This window comes from Macrobrachium nipponense, chromosome 38, assembly GCF_015104395.2.
Source record: "Macrobrachium nipponense isolate FS-2020 chromosome 38, ASM1510439v2, whole genome shotgun sequence".
In the NCBI taxonomy this organism is placed as follows: domain Eukaryota; kingdom Metazoa; phylum Arthropoda; class Malacostraca; order Decapoda; family Palaemonidae; genus Macrobrachium; species Macrobrachium nipponense.
In genome coordinates this window covers 22,520,417-22,545,258 of record NC_061098.1, presented here as the reverse complement: position 1 = coordinate 22,545,258, position 24,842 = coordinate 22,520,417, and the positions used below count along the sequence as shown (strand labels likewise).

At 38.7% G+C, this 24,842-nt stretch overlaps 2 protein-coding genes across 3 annotated transcripts in view; both read left to right on the top strand.

Annotated features, from left to right (window-relative positions):
* Window positions 1–24,842, top strand: part of LOC135209773 (protein dopey-1 homolog) — a 35,733-nt gene that overhangs the window by 5,217 nt on the left and 5,674 nt on the right. Inside the window, exons 4-7 of the mRNA XM_064242556.1 lie at window positions 6,144–6,297; window positions 6,987–7,198; window positions 7,696–7,752; window positions 12,688–12,883. Of these exons, the coding sequence (XP_064098626.1) occupies window positions 6,144–6,297; window positions 6,987–7,198; window positions 7,696–7,752; window positions 12,688–12,883 (619 nt within the window). The remainder of the gene's footprint in view (window positions 1–6,143; window positions 6,298–6,986; window positions 7,199–7,695; window positions 7,753–12,687; window positions 12,884–24,842) is intronic.
* Window positions 7,726–24,842, top strand: part of LOC135209424 (protein dopey-1-like) — a 50,208-nt gene continuing 33,091 nt past the window's right edge. Inside the window, exons 1-3 of one of the 2 annotated variants that reach the window (XM_064242105.1) lie at window positions 7,726–7,847; window positions 12,688–12,883; window positions 18,309–18,323. The gene's annotated coding sequence lies outside the window, so the exon portion shown is untranslated. The remainder of the gene's footprint in view (window positions 7,848–12,687; window positions 12,884–18,308; window positions 18,324–24,842) is intronic. The other variant, XM_064242106.1, reaches the window with a different exon arrangement.

Genomic DNA, 24,842 nt, shown 5'->3' with positions numbered 1-24,842 from the left:
CTCTGGAAAAATGTTAATCTATCCCGGCGACTAACAACAACAAAATTTTTGTTTGTTTTATCTTCCAAGTAGTACGTACGTAGTCCAGTGCACAGCTGTCGTCTGATCACTACTCATATGATTAATTTTGTATATAAAAGTATGTGTATATAACTGTTAACTTTGTATATAAAAGTATGTGTATTAACTGTATGTAGTATTTGTATACGATGTAAATACGTATAGCCTAGTATGTATGCATTATATTATTAAAGTGTTTGAATGATGCTAAAGTATTTCAATATCCGAGGAAACAGTAGTAAATTTCCCCACAATGAGTTTGGGTACATATGTATATGGTGACTTAAATTATAAAAGCCTTTTATGTATAAGCTAGCTTTTGTAACAACACTATCTTACGAAAAATTACTTATGTGAAGATGGTTTTAGTAGTACAAATGATAGTTATTGTATCGTTAAAAATATCAAGTGAACGAAGTCGCAAAGTCGATTCTATGTCATGTTTTTCCTAAACGCGTTGACTTAACCTGTTAAGCGTCACCCACGTAATAATACGTTTACCGCGATCTACTCGGTAGCGCCTTCAACGGGATATTACGTTCAAAACTTTGACTGTGCTTGTCAAGCCGTCAGCCCCGTAATAATACGTTTACCTCGTATAGAAAGTGTAGGAACATCATTTGGTAAACACTCTCAGCACACGGGGAACTTATTTCCAGCCTGGCAACTCTTTCCTGGTGGTCGCTTATGCTAAAAAACTGCCTGTCCCTGTTGGTTTTCTTTCAATACGCTTCGGGCGTTTATCGAGACAAATTGGATTTCGCGTCTTTCACAATGAATGTCCCAAAGAGGAGGCGTATTTCTTCAGGTGAGATCATTCAAATACTAGATGAGGAGTCTGATATTGATAACCTATTTGATGATGAGAGCTCTAGTTTCTGAATCCTCCAGTGATGATACAAACTTTTCTTCCAATAGCGGGAGTGAAGATGAATTTTCTTTGCCGAGTGACTGGACTCCAAGAGAGAGAGAGAGAGAGAGACGAGAGAGGAGAGGAGATGGGAGAGAGGAGAGAGAAGAGACGGAAGGAGAGATGAGAGAGGAGAGAGAGGACGAGAGAGAGAGAGGAGACGGAAGGAGAGGACGCCAAGGAGGAGAGAGAGAGAGGACCGATGGGGAGTGGGAATGAGAGATGAGAAGAGAGAATTTGCCTACACGTAATAATTACAGTAAGGAATAAAATAAACATAAAAATCAATATTAACTGTTTCAAAAACTATCATCAGTGCTATGATCGCTGATTACAAAAAAAGCGTGACGGTACGTTAGCAGCGAGCTCATCCGGGGAGGACGCTTAACAGGTTAAAGGAGAACGTTATTTTGGTGTTTATCACTGGCACAAACCCATAACAATGCAGTGTATGTATGATAATTCTAAACTATTATTCACTACCAAAATAACGATGATATTTTGTATCGAAAATTAATGTTACGTATATTCCAAACATTATTACTACGTAGCATGAATAGTACTATAAAAATTTCGAAAGATAATCTTGCTGTGAACGCTACCATAATTTGATTTTCATATACGTACGTACATTTTGTCAGCTGGCTGGCCTCGCATAGATAAAATTGATTTCACTGATATGGAATTACTCCACGAATAGCCTTTTTATTATGAAGATACGACGATAATATATAAGGTGAAAAAATGCTTTTATGTATTTCGTTTACGCTTCGTCGCCAATAACAACAGCAATACTTACGATAATCTATGACAAATAGCGTTTGTATGACTTCATTGTTCAGAGAAGTTATATACGAATACTGCCAAAATAATAATGAAGTTCGAATAAATTTTAGCCTTAATGTTATTACTACTGTAATTACACTACCACTACTATTAAAATTTCTAAAAGTTTATCAAAACAAAAAATGTCGCTTTGAAACGCAACCGTATACATAAACCATTTTCATACGTAAAGGTATATGCTTACATTTTGTGGCTTGCCACTCCGACGATAAGTTGAGTGCAATGATGTGGAATTATTCTTCGAATAGGCTATTTATTATGAAGATATGACTATAATATATATGGTAAGAATGGTTTATTACCTTTATTGTCAATTAATATCATAATGTGAATGTTTGTGTACGTTGGTGGTTATCGCACTGCAACTACGCTTAGCCTACCAATGAACGTCGTACATAAACCTTGAATAGGCTATTTATTTCGAAGATAGGACAATAATATATTAGGTGAGAATGGTTTTATTACCTTTATTGTCAGTTAATATCATTATATGAGTCTTTAAATGAATGTTGGTAGTTATCGGACCACGGCCGAGGGTTAGCCTACCGAAAACTCGCATACGCAACACAACAACCCGTGATGCAGCGATTCATACCAGTGATGTAACATGAGAAACGGTCCAAGAAAAAACCCGTGATTAACTGGATCCGTGAATACTGATCCGTGAATAAGCGATGCCCCACTGTAGTTACTGATACTGAAATTTTTTGCCAATAGATATAAGGATAAATTATTTGGGATGGAATCTTGCCTACTGTTAGAGTTAGCTTATATCTCCGCATTGATAGGCGAGTTGGCATTCTCTTATTCTTCCACTAAAGAGAAATTGACTCAAACTACAGAGTTTCATGCATGCACTTCCACTAACTTGTGCATTTCATACTTAACCAATTGGAGATGCTCAGATGTCTCCTACCATTAAGGGGGTTTTCAAAAGTATTATGGGTTCTATCCTTAATCAACGGGAAAACAACTGTCCTTGTGTCAGAAGCAGAGGTTTGTGTATTGCTTAGGGTCACATTTTAGAGGAATTTTCTGCACCTGGAAACCTTGTGGACATCCAAGTTTTCTCAGCTTTCTTAGATATAGTAAGACTTTTTTTGCTGGCTGCAATCAAGGTTATCATTCCATACTTTCCTCAGTATTGTGTCATGTGCTATTAGATTGGCTGATGATCTGCACCTCAAGGTGTTGAGGTCAGTTGAGACTGAAGCTCATACAACTTGGTAACAGTCTCTGGAATGTAGACGCAGGTCTTGAATTTTATCTGCAGATTTCTTTTGAGCCTCTGGAATGAGTTCCATTGAATTATTAACTATTGAACTTTCTTTGATAGGCAGTCAAAAGAGTAAATTTATCGCAAGCACTCTCCTTAAGGCTCTTGTAAAGGGACTGTTTTTTTATGTTTTTGCCTTATAGCTGAGAATGTTGTTGAGAATTCCAATTTACCATCTTTGTTTGGGAAGAAGATGAAACACTTCTCTGTCCTGTTGGGGCAATTAAAACTTACTTACTTAGGTTAATACTTACTTAGAAGGGGCAGTTATCCTTTTGTTTTGTGATTTTAGAAACTTAAAGAAACGTCTTTGTCAAGGTTAAGCCTGGATGAGACAAAGTTAACCTTTTGTTCTGTGGGTTAGAAGACCTAGATGTCTTGTCAAAGGTTAAGCCAGGAAGAGGCAAAATTAACTTTTTTGATTTGTTATTTAAGAAAATCTAGAATGTCTTTTTAAAAAAACATGAGATTTTTTGTGATTTATTTGATTAGGCTAGTGTATGGGAACTAGTTCCATACCTTCTACCTTTATTGAAGGTAAACATTCATAATGTGAAAGCTGTTGCAAATTCATTTAGTGTTTTGACAATTTGTCTCTTGAGGTTGGGATTAATGCAGTGTAGTAGAAGTGCAAATTGGTTTTGCTTACTCACTACTTTAAGTATGCAGAATTGTTTTTTAAAACAGTAAAGCCCTTAGTCCGCTACTAGTAGTCTGTAGTCTTTTCCTGAACCAAAGAAAGAGCACCCTTTTGGCTCTTTGTTTTAAATCTTGGGTATTAATATTTTTGGGGGAGCATGAAGGTACATGTATAAGAATGTACCTTTATTTCATAAAGGTACAAACCTATAGCTTAATTGGCTGAGTGGGTTTATTCTAGCTGCACTACCAACCATCCTTTTCTTAATGTGGGAATCAGTTAACTTTACCAGCAGGTAAAGTTAATCCCAAATGGTATAAATTTTCCTAAGAAATTTATTACTATTTAGATACTTACCTACTGTTTAAGTAGAGACCCACCCAGCCTCCCCACAACTTAGTAGGCTGGTCAAGGAGAATTCTGCCAGTGTTTTTTTTTATTATTTTATTAGCTGACAGGTAAGAGGGTGAAAGAAGAGTGAGGGCAGTTAGCTAGCTAACCATGGTAGGTAATAGTTTAGAAAGTTAAGTATTAGTAAGAGTAATGTAAAGTCTGGTTTATCCACAATTATATTTGGGTAAGGGTACAATTTTCTAACTTATATTAACATAATACAATAATGATTTTACATTATATTAACATGGTGAATTGTACAGAATACATATTTGAATGTTATTTCTTAATAGTTTAATCATATTTAAGAAAGTTTTTTTTGCCAATTTTCTAATTTTAACCTTAATTTTAATTATCATAATGATTTTGCATTATATCTACATAGTAAAACTTCTACATATTACTTTTTCACAAGACATTTCTTAAAATTATAATGGTTGAGGTTCATTGCGGTGAATATATGAAGATATGTGTTAAAACATTCAAAATACATGTGGTGGAGACACAGGTATACTAGACATTCATCTGGGCAGCCATTCAATCTTTTGTTCGAACGCTGACTCGCCTGTTGGCACGGAGATATAAACTAACTTTAAGTGTGTAAGTATCCAAATAATAAATCTTGTTACAAAGATTCATATTTACAGAGGTAAGTTGCTATGTTAATTGGTGAGCATTGAACTATGATGCTTGTTCTTTTTTTGCTGTGACACAGTCTACAGAAAATTTCATAATATTGGCAGAAGACATTTTACTGTGGTATTTCAGAAACGAGCACCCTAACCCATTGTAGATGAATATTTAAAAAGGAGGATACTATTTAGGGATGGGTATGAAGTGGGCCACTGTGGAGAGATGATCATTTTGTAGCTGCCAAATAAGCTCTTAGAATGCAACAACATGATAATGTTCTGATTAATAGTGATATTTGAGTGTCTCTTGGGATATACATAGCTATTATGACGCATCACCATTGAAGCACGACCCTCTCATGTGAGGGAGGATGTTCCTGTTGTGTTTGATATTCCCAAAGGATCAGTTTTGCTTTTCCAATATGTAAACAACTGGCTTGAGAAGTATATTTTTTTGAGTAGAGAAAATCCAGGTTGGAATACCATCAAGGTGTAAGGCAGGAGTGAAATGTGATTAATTGCTAGGACATGGCACAAGAAGAATGGTTTTCCAGTTTTTGTCTGTGATGGGCCAAATATTTGAGTACATTAGGACCAAATTCCTTTGTAATAAGGTCAGGCTTTAATTAGGGCTATGAACAAAATGAAAACTAATGGGCCTATTGATAACCTGAACTAGAAGAATTTAAATTGGAAGACTCATTAAACAAATTGAAGCATGTTTTAGGAGATTTATGAATAAATACTTTTAGATATCCATTCTGACAATTGATGAAAGCCTGACTTCTTTTTAAATGGATTGAAGACTGAGAAGACTGTTACAGTCATGAAGGAAGTCTTAATGTGGAATGATTTAGGCATTCTTGGCCATAGAGCCTTCAACTATAGTACTAAACTGGCTTGGTTCGAGAAATTGTTTGGCTTGTTTTTCCAGTAGGATGATGATTTTGTAATCAAGAACATGAATCTTCTGTGAGTTTTCTTTATTTGGATAAGGGATTGGGAAGCAAGCAGTGGCCCCAATACAGAGGTGAGAGAAGGCTGTGTGGGAATTAGCAGCACAGGCAGGAAAGAGGACTAGCATCAGCACCTGTGCAAAAGCTACATAGGTGGGAATATGAAATTTTGATATGTTAAAGGGCTGAAACTTTTTACTGAAAAGAGGGGAGATGAAAGATATCAACTCACTCAGTGGAAATCCATTACACCGAAGGATATCAAGATCTTTTTAGTACATATTTATCTAATTGCCCACATAAAACTGAAACCCAGTGCTGTTAAGACAGTGGTTTTCTTTGTACAAACACAATTTTTAAAAAGAAATTCAACTGAATATGCAAACAGTAAATATACGTACTTAAGTTGATAGTTTCTTTTCATTTTCAGATGCTGTTTCATACAGTGTAGCAGCACTTAGTGTACTGGCAGAGTTACTGGCTCCCCTTCTGGATGTCTTGTATGTGAGTGAAGAGAAAGACAAAGTTGTTCCTCTCTTAACTAATATTATGGCTCATGTTGTACCTTACCTACGTAATCACAAGTAAGTACCTTGTTTGATATTTATAAACAAATGTTAACCATAAATTGCCAAAATTTTTTCTTTCCAGTGTTATATACAGTCAACTCTTGAAATTTTAGGTTTTGGGTCCCCAGAATTGATTTAGACAGGTAACTTGCATCAATATGTAAATGGATATTTTTTTTAGCTTTGTAGCGATTCACATGACCCTGCTTATAACTTACTTAGGTTAAAAATATAAAGGAAGCTAAAAAAAGTTTAGTGTGCGCACACACACACACACACACACACACACACACACACACACACACACACACACACACACACACACACACACACACACACACGGAAACAAATTTAAGGAGTTAAGCTGAACAGTGGCAGTAGCCACCTACATGGTTTAAAATTCTTTACAATCTACATTCCAAATATATTTTCTGCTTAAGAGGTAGGCTGCTGTCACCTGAATAGAAAATTTTGTCTGTGTTAGAATTGGGCATTTTTTTTTTTTTTTTGTAAGAATACCTTGGCTGATGATACAGATGAGTAGTATCCATGCCCTAATACTAAAAACAATATAGTACATCTTGTAAAGTCTTTATATATAGTGTAGTTGATGAAACAAAATATGTAATACCCTGACTGATATGTGCATTTATGACCAAAATGGGATTATGTTTGACCTTGAAATTTCAATTTACACATTCTAGGCGAGGAAATATGGCAGCTTTTTCAGCATGCTCACAGCTGCTGTCTTCCCTGTCTGGTTACCAGTACACTGTTAGAGCTTGGCGACGAGACGTGTTAGACCTTTTGCTGGATCCTCAGGCTTTCATGATGCTTCCTCCCATTTTGCCTTATTGGCGAACAATTGTGGATTATCTTTGCACACATGATAAAACTGTTTTCAAAGAATTGCTAAGTAAGTATTTGTTCCTTAATATTACTTGAAATTCAATATCTCTTTAATTTTGTATTATTAGGGCTATTTTATTCCAATCTTCCATTTTTTGTTATAAAAAATATGAATTATTTGGTAATGCAGCCTCCTTGCACAAATAGTTTTGTGATGAGATGTCTGGAAAGGGATAAATAGAAAGAAAAACAAATGGTGGGGCGAAGATGGTCAAAGAGGAGTGGAGGGAAGATGATAGAAGGAAGTAGGGAGGCTTTGAAGGACATGGCAAGAGCAAAAATATTTCGAAGCAAAAGGGGAGATGGAATATGTTTTGGAAATCTAAGTGTATAAAGAAAGATAGAAAGAAGTACTCTGAAAGTGTCAGCAAGTGTAAAAAAATGACTTGAAAATTTAAAAGAATAAGTAAAGGGATGTAAATGCAATACTTTTGAGAATTTAGTATATGAAGAGAATAAATATGAAAAATAACTGCATATTTAACTTTATTTTCTGAATTACAGGTCGAGTCTATGTCCCAGGGTGGATCATTAAAGCTTGTTTTCCAGCAAAGAATCAGAGTATGAAATTCGGGCAGGATTATTGAAAAGATTGTCTTTCACCATATTTTGCTCTGAAACTGATCAGTACACTCGTTATATACCTGAAATACAAGGTATTGTATTATATCATGGTTTTAAGTTCTTTGTTCGGTTGTTAACAGTTGTTAGTATTTTCCACCTTACCTAATGCTTAAAAATTTGAATTCCACTAGGTTTATGTGTTTTTTGAAAAAATTTTTTTCATACATGAATGGTCAATCTGTAATTTACTTAGTCATGAATTGTGGATCATAAGCAGGACAAAAGGTTATCCTAGTGCTACCTTTAGTCATTCTTGGAACAAGAAAAGTTGTCATCTTCCTGGTGAGCATTCTTACTCACATGCATAATTTTTTGGCTTGCTAAAGACTTTATTCCTACACAAATACAGACTTTTGGTTTTTGCATAGGATTATGCTTGCAAACTGGAGCTGGAATGGCCATTAACTTTCAAAAGAGGTTGTTAGCTACCAGAGATAGGTGGGAAGCTTTTGGCCGCCATCGAGTCAAGGTGTATGCTGCGCTCTCTGCCCAACTACCATTTGACTTTCTTTTTGTTTTTGTGATAGATGAGTGTGTTTATATGCTTGCCTATATGCAAAATCCTTAACTTTCAACAGCCTGGGGAGAGGAAACCTTTGGTTTTTAGGTGTTGTCATGGTAAACAAACCTTATACGTAACTGGTTCCTCTCATTGGAGATAAGTCCTCATACTTTGTGGTTTCCATGCAGGAAGCGTGATTACAATTAATAGTCCATGTAGTGGGTGAAGTTTCCCCGGGAGAAGAATAGAAAGAGGTAGGTTTCTTTGGTGTCATCAGGATGTAATACAGTACTCTTTTGATGACACCGAGGATTCTATCTGATTCCTTCTCAACCCTGGCAAACTTCCACCTGCTGTTGCTACTCCTAAGGAATTAGTTTCCTCCTTCGATGTCTCCTACTGTTTCATCAATAGAGAATTAAAGTAAGGGTATGACTGACCGGTTTGACTTTTCCCCAGTGGTCTCCGATCACTTGGAGGGGGAATTGTTCTTCTCAGGATGAAAGGAGATTGCCTCCCTTAAGCTAACCTGTTTTTCAGGTGTTGAGCCTGAGGGGCTTAGGGCATCCCTAAGTCTCCTGGGGGCATTGAGTGTTGAGGGTTTGATCCACCACTTGAAGGCCTCCATAACTGACTACAATACCTACAGTACTACCTCCAGTAGTGTGCCCACTAGTATTACCCTAACATCTCTCCCTTGTTGACATCCATCTCACACCCTGCTGTCCAAAAGCCTGCTGCAACTGGCAGAAGTTGTAGAACAGGAATCGAGAATCGTCGTTGTCTAAGTCTTCATTTTCGTCGTGTGCTGTCACCTCCTCCTCTTCTTCTTCTAAAGCTAGCAAGCGGAGGAAGAAGAAGGCTGCCTCTCCCAGCCTTAAGCCACCTTCCATGGAGAAAGCTACAGTAAGGATGAGTTATGGAGTTCCATTTGACAACGTCTGAGAGAGAGAGAGGTGGTTGGATGGTTAACGACTGAATTGGCTGTTGGTGGGTTCTAGGTTGTTTGCTGGTGCTGTGGAGATTAGAGTTCTGTGTTTTGAGTGAGTCTTTTTTGTCAGTCTTGGGTTAGAGCCTGTGACAGTCAGTAGTGTCGGGAGCAGTTGGTTGAAGGGATTGATATTCAGCAGAGTTGTGTGTGTTTTTGTTTGTTATTTAGTTGTTGTTGAGTTAGCGTTGTTTGCTTAGACTTGTTGGCCTGTGCTGTTGTGATTTTTTGTGTTGTTTTGCAGTGGTCTTCTGTTGTGTTGTTGAGTTTTGTTGTTATGTGTGAGGTTAAGTTCCTTGGTTGTTTGCTGTGTTGTTAGGTTGTGGTTGTGTTCCTTGGTTGTTTGCTGTGTTGTTGAGTTTTGGTTGTGTTCCTTGGTTGGTGTTGTGTTGTTGTGGTCCTTGGTTGTTGAGTTGTTGGTTGTAGTCCTTGGGTGTTGTGTTGTTGTTGGGTTGTGGTTCTTGGTGGTTGTTGTTGGTGTCTCAGCGACCTTGACCGGAGGACAGCACAGCATACATGTGTTTGTTTTTTTGTGTGCAGGTGTAGGTCAATTGTCCTGCTTGTATTCTGTAGTGTAAAGAGGAAAGTGTGACTGAGGGTGGGTTTGGCAGCTGGGGTGATTAGGTTTATGTTGGGGGGATTTGTCACTTGTTTTTTAAACTTGTAATCCCGCCACATTATTTTTTGGTGCCCGAACAGGGACTGTTGGTGCGGCAGCTGCAGGACGATTGGGGTATTGAGTTGTGTGATTGGTGGAGAAGGTGAGGAGGGAAGGGATTGAAGGAGATAGAGGCTGAAGGAGGAGCTGAGGTTGGCGAGGGAAGCTAAGGAAAGATTGGAAGTGGAGAATGAGAGGTTGAGGGTAGAGTGTGAGGAGCTGAAGAGTGAGTTAGAGGAAATGAGAGCAATGCTAAGAAGTGCGAAAGTGGAAATGAAAGAAGAGGTGAAAGGAGCGGAAGAGAGAATGGTTGAGCGAGAGAGAATGGTGAGAAAATGGATGAAAAATTTGGGGTAATGATGAATGTAGTGCAAGAGATGATGCAGGAAATGATAAAAGGATTCATGGGAGAGGGAGCTGTAGGAGGTAGGCCTACTGGGTCTTGTGACAGGCCAGGAGTGGTAAAGAAAGTGAAAGAGCGAATGGATGAGAGTACGAGTGACTAAGGTGATTTAGTTGTGATAAGTAAGGGAAAGAAGGGGAAGATACAGAATAAGGATAAACCTGAGGACAAGAATAAGAAGGGGGCTGAGGAAAAGAAGAGTAAGGGAAAGAAGGTTAGTAAGGGTGACGGACAGGATGAGACTAGGACTGAATACATTGGGGAAAGGGCTGAGAGTGATTTAGATAGCGGTGAGTGGAAACAGGTAGGTAGAAAGAAGAAGGGTAAGAAGAGCATGGTTAGGAGTATGGACGTGAATATGGAAGTGGATGGTTATTTATATCTTTATCTTCAATTTTGGGTAATATTATGGTACCTGGACACTTTGTTGTATCACCTTTTGTTAATTTAAACATTTATTTCATCTTTAGTTTTGAATACCGAGTACCTATCAGATTGACTTTTTTGGTGTTTCCATCCAAACCATTTGGTTTCCTTATTTTTATAAATGACATTTCTTCTGCTGGAGATGTAATCAATAGATATTTTTCTAACTTTAGCGAGGATATCTTTAATTTGTTTCTAATATCAGAAATCATAACCAATTTTCCTTCCCATAAAGGGAATCAAAATAATTCAATGTTTGATCTTACTTGAATTTTCCATTTCTTGTATTACTAGGATATCCATATGGCTCCACTGTACTACATGGCATCCTTATGCTTGGATTTGAGTTTTTGAGATTGGTTGATGAAATGTTCATTTTCATACTTTTGTTAATATGATCACTAAATTTATGAAAATTTATCCAGATTTTTTCCCTTGCCTACCATAAAGCTTACATTTACATATGCTAAGCTCAAAGTGCCAGAGGCTGTCAGTCACGGTCTGATCTAGCACTAGAAGCAGAGCTTGGTGGTAGACTTTTACTTCACTTGACCATATCAGCTACTTGAATTAATTAAATTGTGACCATAGAGCAGGTTTCAGGATGGAATTGGCAAAGAATTAATGCAATTGTTCACCTCAGTTTTTGTTTATCATTGTTTCTACTTTTAAGCTTGCTAAACCCCACTCCCTAATAATACTATGACTCTCTCTGGTAGTATTAAGGATAGGATAGGATAGGATAAAAGATTAGTTTAACCAGACTTCTGAGCCTATGGTAGTGTTAAAAATATTAATATATGAACAGGAAAGATGTGAGGTAGTGAAGTTGGTCTAGTCAGAGGCATTAAGCCATTACCAGGTTCTAAAGCCTGGTACATGTATTGCATCTCATCAATTTCACCATTATCTTGCTCATCTAAAACCTTGAATTTTTGTTTAGTAAATGTTTACATTTTTTCTCTGTTATTATATATTTTCTTTCCTGTATTTGTCCATTATTACTTTCCATTGATATTCTTTCTTCCATCTTACTTTCCACTCTCTTCTAACAATTGTTTCATAGTGCAACTGCGATGTTTTTCTTGTTACACCTCTGTAACTTTTTACACCCAATTTTCTTTTCAGTGCTGGATGACCTCATAGTTCCCAATGCTTGGCTTTCAGCCTAAATTGTATTTTCTGTTCTACATAATTACTTTGTAATCTAATATTACTTACTCGACATTTAGCTCTATTTTTCAGTTATACCATAGTTTTATTTAGACTCTGCTGTTTGTTGTTATTAATCATAATTGTTATGCTCTGATTATTATTTTCTCTTCAGTGTTTTCCTCCTTCAGTGCTTTCACTTCTTCCAGTATTGAGTACTTTTATATGCAGTGTAATAACAAAAGTTAAATATAGAAAGAAAATTTTGCTTTAGTCCTAGGGTAGGGAATCATGTTATCCATTTTCAGTGTTAAAACTCAGTGGTAACAAATCACAGGGGATAACCCATGGTTCCAATTTACGTACTTAAATGTAGACTATACAAACTCCTCTCTCTTTTTTAAACAGATTTATAAAAAATTTCCATTTGAACTCTTTATGTTTGTTTCTCTGTATACTAAGTAAATAATTTTTGCATGTCATGTATGTATAAGTATGTAAATCAACCCAAATAGTCTTGTTTATGGATCTGTATCAACGTTAGTATGATATTCTGCATACTTATGCAAAATGAATTTTTACTACAGTGGAATTAACACCATGTCTATGTGAAATTGTTGATGTCCCAACATCATAGTGAATTACCAAATTGTCACTGCAGACATGGGAGAGCTGATACTATGATGGTATGAATACTGTTTTAATTACCTTTGAGTACAATTGTAAGTTTCCCTGTTTTTCAGAGCGATTGGCTGAGGTAACTCGATTAGGGCAAGTTGTTCCTTCTTTAGTGGCTCAGGTACTCCTCTGTTTTCGGGTGTTGCTCCTACGAATGTCACCACGAGGTGTGACATCACTGTGGCCTGTTATTATCACTGAACTAGTCCAAGTATTTCTTATGATGGAACAAGAATTGGCTACAGATTCTGAACAATTCAGGTATGGGTTGGAATAGAATTTTCATTTTTTACCAGTTTTTTTAACACTGTTGCCCTCATGGTTATCAACTTATTCTCAGGCTCAAATATGTAAATAAGGCAGTCCCTGGGTATCGGGGGCCTTGGTTATTGACATTTCAGATTTATGGTACTTGAAGAGTGATGAAAATCAGTTATTTTCAGCTCCAATATGCTCTGATTTCCACTTATTGGTGCCGGTATGTACCTAACAGAGGCACTGATAACCAAAAATCAGCAATTTTCTATCCTTGTCAGTGCTGATAAGCCACAAAAATTGCTTATCGTCACACTGTCAGAGTGAAACCCCTGCTGATAACTGGGGACTGCCTACAGTATTGGCCGTTGCAGATATGTACATTGAATTTAATTATTGATGAATGTTTGTGTTTTATTTAGCTTTTGTCTGAGTGGTACCTAAAATGTTTTAAAAGTAACGGCAGTCCCCCAGTTATCGGCGGACTTGATTAATGGTGATCCGGTGTTATGACACATAAAAAATCAGCAATTTATGGCACCATAACGGACCGCGTTTCGGCGCCATAAGTTGCTGATAATAGAGTTACGGTGCCATAACAAAGCTAACGGAGGCACCATTAATTGGTTATCTGCATCATTGATTGAAACTGATGCTGTTGGTTGAGAACATGGGTTATTAAACTTTAAATTAATTTTCAAGGTATACTATCAAATTATAGAAATTGAGAATGTCTCTTGTTTGGTATGTAAGATAGAGCTCTATGAAGAGGCAATGCTTGCAGTCATAGAAGGCACATTGTAAATGGTACTGAAGGTTATTTCCAGTTCTATCAGGTCCAGGTACATTGCTCTTGGCCTTTTACTTTTTATCCCCTCCCATTGATCTCTTTCCTCGCTGGCCTATCAATTGTTGTAACTTTACCCATCCCTTCCCAGTGTTCACTCATTTAAGAACAATTCTTTTTATGGATAAGCCATATGAGAGTATAAAAATATGTCTGATACGTATATTTGTAACAATTTCAATGAAGGTAGGTTGGGGGCTGTTGTGTGTTTTGGAGAAATCCTGTCAAATAAATTCTATCAAAGAGAGAGAGAGAGAGGAGAGAGAGAGAGAGAGAGAAGAGAGAGAGAGAGAGAGAGAGAGAGATAGAGAGAGAGAGAGAGAGGAGAGAGAAGGAGAGAGAGAGAGAGAGGAGAGAGAGTAGAGAGAGAGAGAGAGAGAAGAGAGAGAGAGAGAGGAGATGAGAAGAGAGGAGAGAGAGAGGAAGGGGGGGAGGGGGGAAGGGAGCAGGCTTTAACCATGAACCCAGTAGAGGGGTAGTTCTGTTAGTGCATCTCATGCTGTGCACTGTAGGCTTACTTAAGGCTCTCTGAAGCAAGCCTTCAGTCCCTAGCTGCAACCCCTTTCATTACTTTTACTGAGTCTCCTTTCATATTCTCTTTCTTTTGTCTTATCTTGCAGCCTGTCCTAACAATTGATTCATAGTGCAACTACAAGGTTTTCCTCCTGTTACACCTTTCAAACCTATTATTGTCAATTTCCCTTTGGCACTAAATTACCTCCTAGATCCCAGTGCTTGGCATTTGGCCTAAATTCTATATTCAATTCAGTTCAGTAACCATCAAAAGACAATACAGTGGACCCCCAGTATTCGCGTTCTCCAGATTTGCGGACTCACACATTCGCGGATTTCTCTGGGGAACGTTTCCCCGCATTATTCGAGGAAAATTCGCGCATTCGCGGTATTTTTCTATGATAAATATCCACAAATTCCTGGTTTTTTTTGATGAATTTCATCATAAAATACACTTTTTGTGATAAAAACTATTAAAAAAAAACCAAGTATGAAAATTTTTAGTGGGTTTTTCTGAGTTTTAACTAACAAAATAGGCTGTTTTTAGCATTTTCATAGGGGTTCCAAACATTTGCGGGTTCTCAACTATTCACGGGGGGGTCTGGTACGCATCCCCCGTGAATACGGGGGGACCACTGTATAGATTTCAGTTAAATTGGTGAAAACAAATGTGAAGCAACTGCTGGGTTTGAACTCAAAATCTTACCTGGACTTAATCTTACTAGGTATTCTTGAAAACTCAATGCAAACACTTTCTCTACCATAAGATTAATTATGAATTTCAAGAGATTATATTTGTCAAGACAAGATTTATAAATTGATGTATCTCATGAACAAGAGATAAAAACTTTTACTGTAATTTTAGGCCAGTGATAAGAGGTCACATTTTCTCTACTAAAAATCAGCTACATTTTTACAAGTATGTCTATATACAGAAAAAACAAAAGGTATGTATTATTCTTTCCAGAGTTATTTAAGGGATGGTTTTATGGGTGTGCAGGGGTCATGACTTCAGGTAGCAGGGGTGATATTTAATCATACACTCTTCCATCAGTGCTTATTTGCATTATGATTAATGAAAGGTAGTGCTTCAGTAATAATTATATTCCTGTGATGATGATAATGGAGCTCTGCAGTTTGGTAAAAAGAATCCCTGCAAGTTTTTGATCAATTATATTTGGTCTCCAATTATGTATTACATAGAAAGGAGATCCCTCTTTGCTTAGGCCTTGTTAAACTGGGTTGTACCTTTTTCTTTAACCAAATGGTAGTGGAATTTTGATAATGGTTTTAAGGGCGATGGTCACTGGTGGAGGCTTGAGGACTTCAGACAGTGCACTAGGCCTGCTCCTCTTCAGTGGACTAATAGCTAAGGAATTACAGAGGAAGAATTTTACTAACAAAATCTAAATAGGGGACTTCAATAAACAGGCAAATATGCAGGTGTTGCAGAAAGTTTGTACAACAATAGTTTTATTAAAATTATTATTAGTATTTTGAATACAACTATATTATTCAACTCTTGGAAATGGTTGCAGTCGGTGTAACAATCTCTCCCCTCCTCTCTCTCTCTCGCTCTCTCTCTCTCTCTATCTCTCTCTCTCTCTCTCTCTCTTCTCTCCTCTCTCTCTCTCTCATGAATCTTTAAAAGTTAAGATATAACATAAGTCGAATCCAACTTAAGTCACTCCTCAGGAACAGATCTCTGCCGTAACTTGGGGACTGCCTGATGAAGTAATAGGTTTGTGGTAAAGCAAAATTCCACTAGGTGCCAATCTCAGGTTGGTCTTCATTAGAAGTACTTTATTACACATACATTGATATTTTAGTGTTAAGTTCCATACAGGCTTTGGGGGTACAATTACTCAGTACCTTTTGGCTTTATTGTATGTTGGTTCTTGAACCTTAGACTAGTTAAGGGATTTGCAGCTAGTTACAGTTCACTAAGACTTAGAATTTTGAATTGGTCTTAATAAGCAATGAAGGTATTTTTTCTTACACTTAGTAAACATTATCCAGCGATGAAGGGTTGTATCTAACCCTGTGAAAAGTAATAAGATGTAGTACCTAGTATAAAAGCATTTATTATGAATGTTGAGTATGGTGATGGTGATATTTGAGTATAGTACTATACTCCTGTTGTCTCTTGTAGCTTAATTAGTTTTATCATGAAATTATTAAATAATGTGATAGGTGTCTGCTAAGTGGTAATTTTGCTGTTTGTTCTCTTCACAGGTATATTGGTTTGTTTCTTTTGTTTGATTTATTTTTAATCCAACTCAGCAACATAGTTGCGTGTGCAAGATTTCTTTTATAAACACTAGCTTTATTTTACTGGATCCTTGAGATAAGTTTTTTTGTTATCAGTGGTTTTGTAAGTCCTATTTTATTTTGTAGTCCTTCCTGATGTAATTCTTGCTTGGCTTTTTATTAATTTTCTCTTGTTTTTTCAGTAAGGGTGAAAAATGATATTTTGTAACCAGTCACCTCTTGAAATTTTAAAATTTAATTTTTTTCTCACTAAATTGATCTTACTAATCGGTCATGTCATTGGGTTGATGTATAATTATAAAATTTAGATCTCTTCTTGTAAAAGCCACAAAAATGCTTATATGAACTTCATACTTTATGTGCTTACCAGCAGCTACACAAGTACTTAATTTATTGGTTTATAGCTGATGTTTTGTACATTCCAAAGGTTTTCATAAATGGTATTCCCCAAAGTGGGTACCTTTTAATGATTGTTGCACAGCATATACGTTGGCCCTTAGTTATACATGTTTCTTTTTTTGTAGTTTTTGTTCACTCCCTTTCATCTCCTCCCACCTAACTCCTCAGCTACTTATACTTTATCATGTCCCATTTATAACATTCCATGCAAAAAATGCTCCCTCATGAAAGTCATGGTTTTGAACACTGTTTATTTATTTTCTTTCTAAAAGGAATGTATTCTTTTAGAGGTAGAATATTTTGGAGAATGAACTTATTCTTGTGATATGGGCTTTTTGCTTATTTAAAGATAAGTATTTTATTTCCAGAAGATATGATTAAAATAATTTATGCATTAACCTATCATTATTTAAGTATGAACTTTATACTGGACATAAGCATCCTGTTAATGAAACTTTGACTGCATTCATTATCAACAGGAGTTGACATACATTGTACTGGGAATTTTACCCTAATATGGCTTACCATTGAATTTTTTAGAATTTAATTCTTTCTGTTCCTTAATTACTGTTATGAAAAAGTTGTTAGAACCAGAATTCAAGTACTCACAAAGGGGAAATGTTTCCTAGATGGTGATTGTTTATGTAGCTCATATCAGAAGTCATTAACTAAAGACCTTTTGTTGCTTTCACTTCCAGCAAACCGAGACAGTGCATGTTTATTTGTATAGGAAATCACATTGTCATTAGACATTATAATTTTAAATCGTGTAAAGTCATGTGTAAAGTTTACATTGCATATGAATAGTTATAGTAGAAAGTTTTTTTGTTAATGATTAGATACTTGTATACAATTGCTACGAGCACAATGGATTTTTGAAACAATATGTATGGTACTATGTACAGAATAAATAATGACCACTATGTTTTGAGTTTAATGACGAATCATGTGAAAAGGGTGAAGAGTCCTTGCATCTTAAAGCATGTAAGGAGAATAGCATCTGGCATTTCATGTAACTGAAATGTGTTTTAAACATCAGCTTTAAAGATACCAGTTTTGTTTTACAGTAAATATAAATACATATCAATTATTACATAGTATATTAAAATATGCTTGTACAATTGAAATAGCTCTGATGTTTGTTTTTTTAGCTTCATTTATGGTCATTAATTGTAACAGTTTACTTCTAATCTGCATTTTAAAATTTACTTGTCATGTACCATGCAAATTGGATAATACTTAGAGCTAAAATATATGGAATTACCATTGAGTCTGTTCAGGCTTGTGCAATAAAGTACCACATTTAAGATAAGAGTATATAATTAGCTGTTACTGTAACTTACTCATGTATTTCTTCCACAACTTCACTATGTTGGTGATGGTGCACTGATGTCGATGCAGCAAAAAGGGGGCAAGGTAATAAACCCGTAGACATGGGAATCTTACATGTGAATTGCTTTGTAATTAATCAAGCTTAGCAGTTTGCTTTCTTTTCTTGCTACATAATTTAGTCATTAAGTGTTTTGTAGGTCGGAGAAGGTTTTTTGTTGTGGTTTTATGTTTTAAATGTTTGGAATGTTTATCACATGTCTGTTAGCTTTAGATTCATAATTTATTTTGTATTCTTTTTGTAAATAATTTCTTGGAATGATTTTCAACAAAGTACATATTACTGAAATAGTTCCAGGCACTTACAGCATGGTAGTTTAGTGACCATTTAAAAAGAATTGACACATATTTTGGTGGTGGTATTATATTTGAGCGCTTGGGAACTAATCCTTGTTGAGCCTTTCACTTTTTTTTTTTTAGTTTTACAGGAACAGTTCTTGGACCTTTTCAGATTTTGATAATGGTATAGTAGTTTACCGAGGCCCAGACCATAAAAAATGACATTGACATGAGTATATCGGAAAGGTTGAGATTGACATTAGTATGTTATGTACTTCCAGAGCTCAAACTAAGGTACTTCATTCTGAATATTTATATAGAGGCCAGCAGGGAAATAGGTTGGTCCCAGGGCAGGTGATGGGGAGTCTAAATGTGAAGTTTATTATTCTAAGACTATTATTGTTCAATAAAGAAAATAATACTGTTTATGATACATATTGCATTGTTTTGAGATTACCCAGAATTTATGCATTGATCAAGTTGTGTTTTTTTAACTATTTTGATGGATGCTTTTAGTAAAATGCTTGATTATCATTGAAGTATTACTGTAAAGTTGTACAATTTTCATGCATTCTCAAATTTAGCACACAAAAATATATGCTTAGAGACAAAAATCTACTTTCTAATTTAACATCTTTCCCAGTTTTTGATGGGTTTTCTGAAGCATTCTCTTTGTAGAGGTTTTTTACTGATTTAGAATAACTTGGTGTTTGATAAGTTTTTGCTATTAGTTTTGTTTTACTCATGAGAAGTAAAAGCATGATAGAAGAATATTCAGTTGGCATTTCCTCAATTATCCAATGCTATGACTCCAACAGTGAAAAGATATTCAGATGTCTACTTTATAACATTTTGTTTCTTTTTATTTTTTCCATTTACTGTTTTCCTTAATGATCAGTGCAGTGGTACCTCAATTGTCAAACGTTTTTTATGTCGAACATTCTGTTTTTATACATTCAACTTACCTGTCAGATATATACTTAGCTATTTGACTCCGTCGTCCGACAGAAATTCGAATTTCGCGCACACGCTACCGGTAGGTCAGGTGATCTACTTACCTGCCGCTGGGTGGCAGGACTAGGAACCATTCCCATGTTCTATCATATTTTTTCTGTCGGCCATACTGGCAACATCGTTGTGGGTATCTCCGGCTGGATTCGTATTTTGCATCGCAATTGATCTTCGTTTGGACTTCTCGGTGACGTATTTGCATTGATTGTACTGGCATACGCGATTGTGGACCGTTTATTGGATTTGATTTGGATTGTTCAACATGATGTCTGATTCTGGAAGTGTGGTGAGAATGTGTGTGAATGTGGGGTGTAAAGTTAGGATGCCGAAGGCATCGGTTGATCCTCATACTATTTGTAAGAAATGCAGGATGTATGAATGTTCTTTTGATAATACTTGTAATGAATGCAAGGATTTGAGTGTGGGGAAGAATGGAAAAATCTAACTTCATATTTGAAGAAGTTGGAAAGAGACAGGGTGAGGAGGTCTTCTTCCAAACCTTTGCCTAGTTCTGTATCTAGCGGGGTTATCAGTAATGTTATACCCTCTTCTCCTTTTACTGCCCCATCTAATGTAGTATCTGCTCCTTTATTAGAACCAACAGATTCGGCATCAGAGATTGCTAATCTAAAAGCCGCCCTTCGGAAAATGGAAACCAAAATGGCGGCCATTGAAGGTAAGCAGTGTGACTTAAGTGCTGTGGATAGTGATATAAGTGTCCCCCCAGTGCTGTGGAGAGGGCGTCTGATTGTCTCCACAACACTCCCAGGCCTAGACCTCTTTCAAGCTCCCAAGCCCAGAGGAGAAGGAATGTCAAAAGCCGTAAGGAGGTTGTGGAGGATCCCCAACAGTCAGACGTCCCTTCGGCTTTTTCTGTTTCGCCACAGAATGCCAGAGAACGCTACAGAAAAAGCGTTCTTCGAGAGTGTTTCTCTCTTCGGAGAATTCTTCTCCTAAAAGAGGTTGTAGATCGGCGGATCTTTCTCGCCCCCTGAAAACGAGTTGGGATAACCAACCCAGGATTACATTGAGTCCTGAATGTTTTCAAGAGGAGGATCCAACGGTAGTTAAGAAGGCAAAGAATGTGCTTCCTTCCCCCACAGACTTGTGGGAACCGGTAAAAGACCGATCTTCTAGTCCTATGGTGGACAAGAATGTAGAAACGAATAGAATCCTTCGTACCATGCAGGATTCCATCACTTCTCTTGTGGGAGTTCTGTCAAGAGACCCTCCTAGAAGGAAAGACGCTTTCCTTTCCTATAAAGAAGTTTAGGCTGTCGAGGGTTCAGACTCGCCATCAAGATTTGTCATCTTCGGACTTGGAATCAGATTCGTCAGCCTTGCATAGACCGAGCAAGATCCGTTCTCCTGTCAGGCGCAAGGCACCAGCCAGGCGCGAATCTCCAGTCAGACGTGAGACGCCAGCCAGGCGTGAAGCGTCAGCCAGGCGCGAGGCGCCAACCAAACGCGAAGAGCCTTCTAGGCGCGAGACGCCAGACAAGAGCGTCGAGCTTTCTAAGCGCGAAGCGCCAGCCAAGCGTGAAGCTCCAGCCAGACGCGAAGCGCTAGCCAGGCGCGAAGAGTTTAAAAAGCGCGAGTCACCAGTCAGGCGCGTCGAGCCTTCCAAGAGCGAGACGTCAGCCAGACGCGTGACGCCAGTTTTGGCGCGAGGCGCCAAGCAGGCGCGAGGATCCTGTCAGGCGCGAGACGCCAGCCAGACGCATGAGCGCTCAGGAGCGAGGCGCCAGGCAGGCGCGAGGAGGACTAGCTAAGCGCGAGACGTTAGCGAGGCGCGTGACGCCAGTTTTGCGCGAGGCGCCATCCAGGCGCGAGGATCCTGACAGGCGCGAGACGTCAGCCAGACGCGTGACGCCTCCAAGGAATGAGGCGCCAGCCAGGCAAGGCGCGAGCAGCCTACCAAGCGCAAGGCGCCGACTAGGCGTGGTCCAGTCAGGCGCGAAGCGTCTACTAGTTGTAAGGACGTTGACGTTCTTAATCCTTCCCCTACTAGAAGCATTTCTCCTAGAGAACTACTTCTCTTGATAGAGAATCGATCAGGAGAGAGCGATCCCCGTCGAACCTTGGCCTTGAAGAGGTTTCTGAAGAAGTTGTTTCTACCAACGAGGGACTTTCTAATTACAAAGTATTAGCCTCGTTACTTCTCTAGGAATTTGGGGACTCTCTTAGTCCTGCTGCTCCTCCTTCACCGAGATCGCTGTTTTTGAGCACGAAAACCCCGAAATCCTCGGTTTTCTTAAAGATGAAGCCTGCGATTTCAATGAGAAAAGCCCTCCAGTCTTTGGATTCCTGGCTTTTGTCGAAGAAGGAAACTCTTAGAACTGTTTATTGCTCTCCTCCCTCCAAGCTGACAGGGAGGAGAGGTATATGGTATAAAACGGAAGAAGCTATGGGCTTGATGCTCCCCTCGTCTGCAGATTCAGATTTCTCTAGCTTAGTAGAGTCAGTGAGAAGACAATCTCTTAATTCTGCAAAGGCGTCTTGGAGTATGTCTGAATTAGATCAGCACCTTAAGGGAATATTCCACGTATTAGAAGTGTTTAACTTCTTGGATTGGTCCCTTGGGGTGCTGGCTAAAAAGACGAGCGAGCCAGATTTTCTTGATCCGGAAACCTTGCACAGTGTCCTATCTTGTATGGATAAGGCTGTGCAAGATGGTTCTGGTGAGTTAGCTGCCCTGTTCGGATCGGGAGTAGTAAAGAAAAGATCTCTTTACAGTTCCTTTCTGACGAAAGGAGTTTCTCCTTCTCAGAGGTCCGCCCTACTTTTCGCACCTCTGTCAGAACATCTGTTTCCTTCGCCTTTAGTAAAGGATATTTCGAGATCCCTTTCGGAAAAGGCAACGCAGGATCTTCTAGTGCAATCCACGAAGAAGATTAGACCTGCAATTCCTGTTCAGAAGAAGGTGTCTCGTACTCCAGTGGTGCCCTTTCGTGGAGCGCCCTCGACTCGACCAACTACGAAGAGAAAGCCCTTCGACAAGCGAGGGAGGTCTTCCTTCCGCTCTTTTAAAAAGAGCAAGTAGCAGCCATGTCCTCCAAGCACAGGTAGGGGCCAGACTTCAAAACTTTGTGGAGGCCTGGTCCTTAAGAGAAGCAGATCCCTGGACTCTGTCTGTCCTACAGAAGGGTTACATCATTCCCTTCGTAGACAGACCTCCTTTAGCAACATCTCCGAAGGATTTGTCGACGAGTTACAAGGACCCTGGACTGAGAGAGACTCTCCTGCAGACGGTGGTGTCGATGAGGGACAAGAATGCAAACCCTTTTCTTAGTTCCAAAGGCTTCGGGGGGGATGGAAACCCGTTCTGGATGTAAGCATCCTGAACTGGTACGTGGAGAAAAAGAAGTTCTCCATGGAGACTTCAGCTTCGGTTCTGTCAGCCCTACGTCAGGGAGATTGGATGGTCTCCCTGGACCTTCAGGATGCTTACTTTCACGTTCCGATTCACCCATCGTCAAGAAAATACCTCAGATTTGTAGTACAAGGACAAATCTTCCAGTTCAGGGCCTTGTGCTTCGGCCTATCAACCGCTCCTCAGGTATTTACGTATCTGATGAGGAACGTGGCCAAATGGCTTCATTTAGAAGGGATCAACATCTCGATGTATCTCGACGATTGGCTAATCAGGGCCAAGTCGGAGAAACTATGTTTGGAGGACCTACAGACTACTTTGAACCTGACAAGGACGTTATGATTACTCGTGAACCTCGAGAAATCTCAGATGATCCCAGCCAGAACTTAGTTTATTTGGGGATTCGGATGGATTCTCGGGGTTTTCGGGCTTTTCCTTCCCAGGAAAGAATTGCTCGGGGCTTACAGAAAGTCTCGAGCTTCCTAGAGAAAGAACGGAGTTCAGTGAGGGAATGGTTAAGCCTTCTGGGAACCCTTTCCTCACTAGAACAGTTCATTTCTCTAGGAAGACTCCACCTACGCCCTCTTCAGTTCTTCTTAAGAAGAATTTGGAGTTGGAAGAACGGGCAACTTTCGGACACTTTCGGAATTCCTCTGGAAGTGAAGAATCATCTAAAGTGGTGGCTAATACCCTTGGAAAAGAACGAGGGCTTGTCTCTAGAGGTTCGGAACCTAGACCTAATCTTGTTCTCAGACGCTTCAGAGAAGGGATGGGGAGCGACTCTAGGACAAAAGAAGTATCAGGCCAATGGAGGAAGGATCAACAAGACTGGCATATAAACTCCAAAGAACTTTATGCTGTTCTCCTAGCCCTAAAAGCCTTCGAGACAGAAGTATTAGGTCTAGTGGTACAGGTCAATGCGGATAACACCACAGCGTTGGCCTATATCAGGAAACAAGGGGGGACTCACTCTTTTTCTCTGTTCCAGATAACAATAGAGCTGTTATATTGGACAAAAGACAAGAATGTGACTCTCCTCACAAGATTCGTGAAAGGAGAGAAAAATGTCAGAGCAGACAGGCTAAGCAGGTTAAACCAAGTTCTCCCCACAGAGTGGACCCTTCACATTCAGGTGTGTCAAGCTCTGTGGTCCCTGTGGGGCAGTCCTCAAATAGACCTATTTGCCACCTTCCTATCCAGAAGGATAGAGAACTTTTGCTCCTTAGTGGAAGACCCGAGAGCTATAGCGGTGGATGCCATGCTGCTGGACTGGGCAGGCCTAGATGCCTACGCCTTTCCCCCCTTCAAAATGTTAGGAGTGGTTTTAAAAAAGTTTGTGGCGTCAAAAGGGATGAGACTAACACTCGTCGCCCCCTTTTGGCCATCTCAAGATTGGTTCACAGAGGTACAGGAATGGACGGTGGACTTCCCAAGATCTCTTCCACACAGAGAGAGATCTTCTCAAACAACCCCATTTCGAGAGGTACCATCAAAACCTCCCGCTCTCGCTCTGACTGCCTTTCGACTATCGAAAGACTTGTCAGAGCGAGAGGCTTTTCAAGCAAAGCTTCAAAAAGCAATTGCTAGGGCCCGAAGATCCTCAACTATTCGGGTCTACCAATCCAAGTGGAATTTTCAGAAGATGGTGAAAGAAGAATAAACTGTCCTCCTCCGATACCTCTGTGACCAACATTGCTGATTTCTTGATTTTCCTTAGAGAGGAATCTAAATTATCAGTTTCAACCATTAAAGGTTATCGGAGTATGCTCTCTGCTGTTTTTCGAAACAGAGGTTTGAAGATAGCAGAAGATAAAGATCTCCACGACCTTATTAGATTTTTTGAAACCTCAAAAACCATTTCTCCTCGTACTCCAAACTGGAAC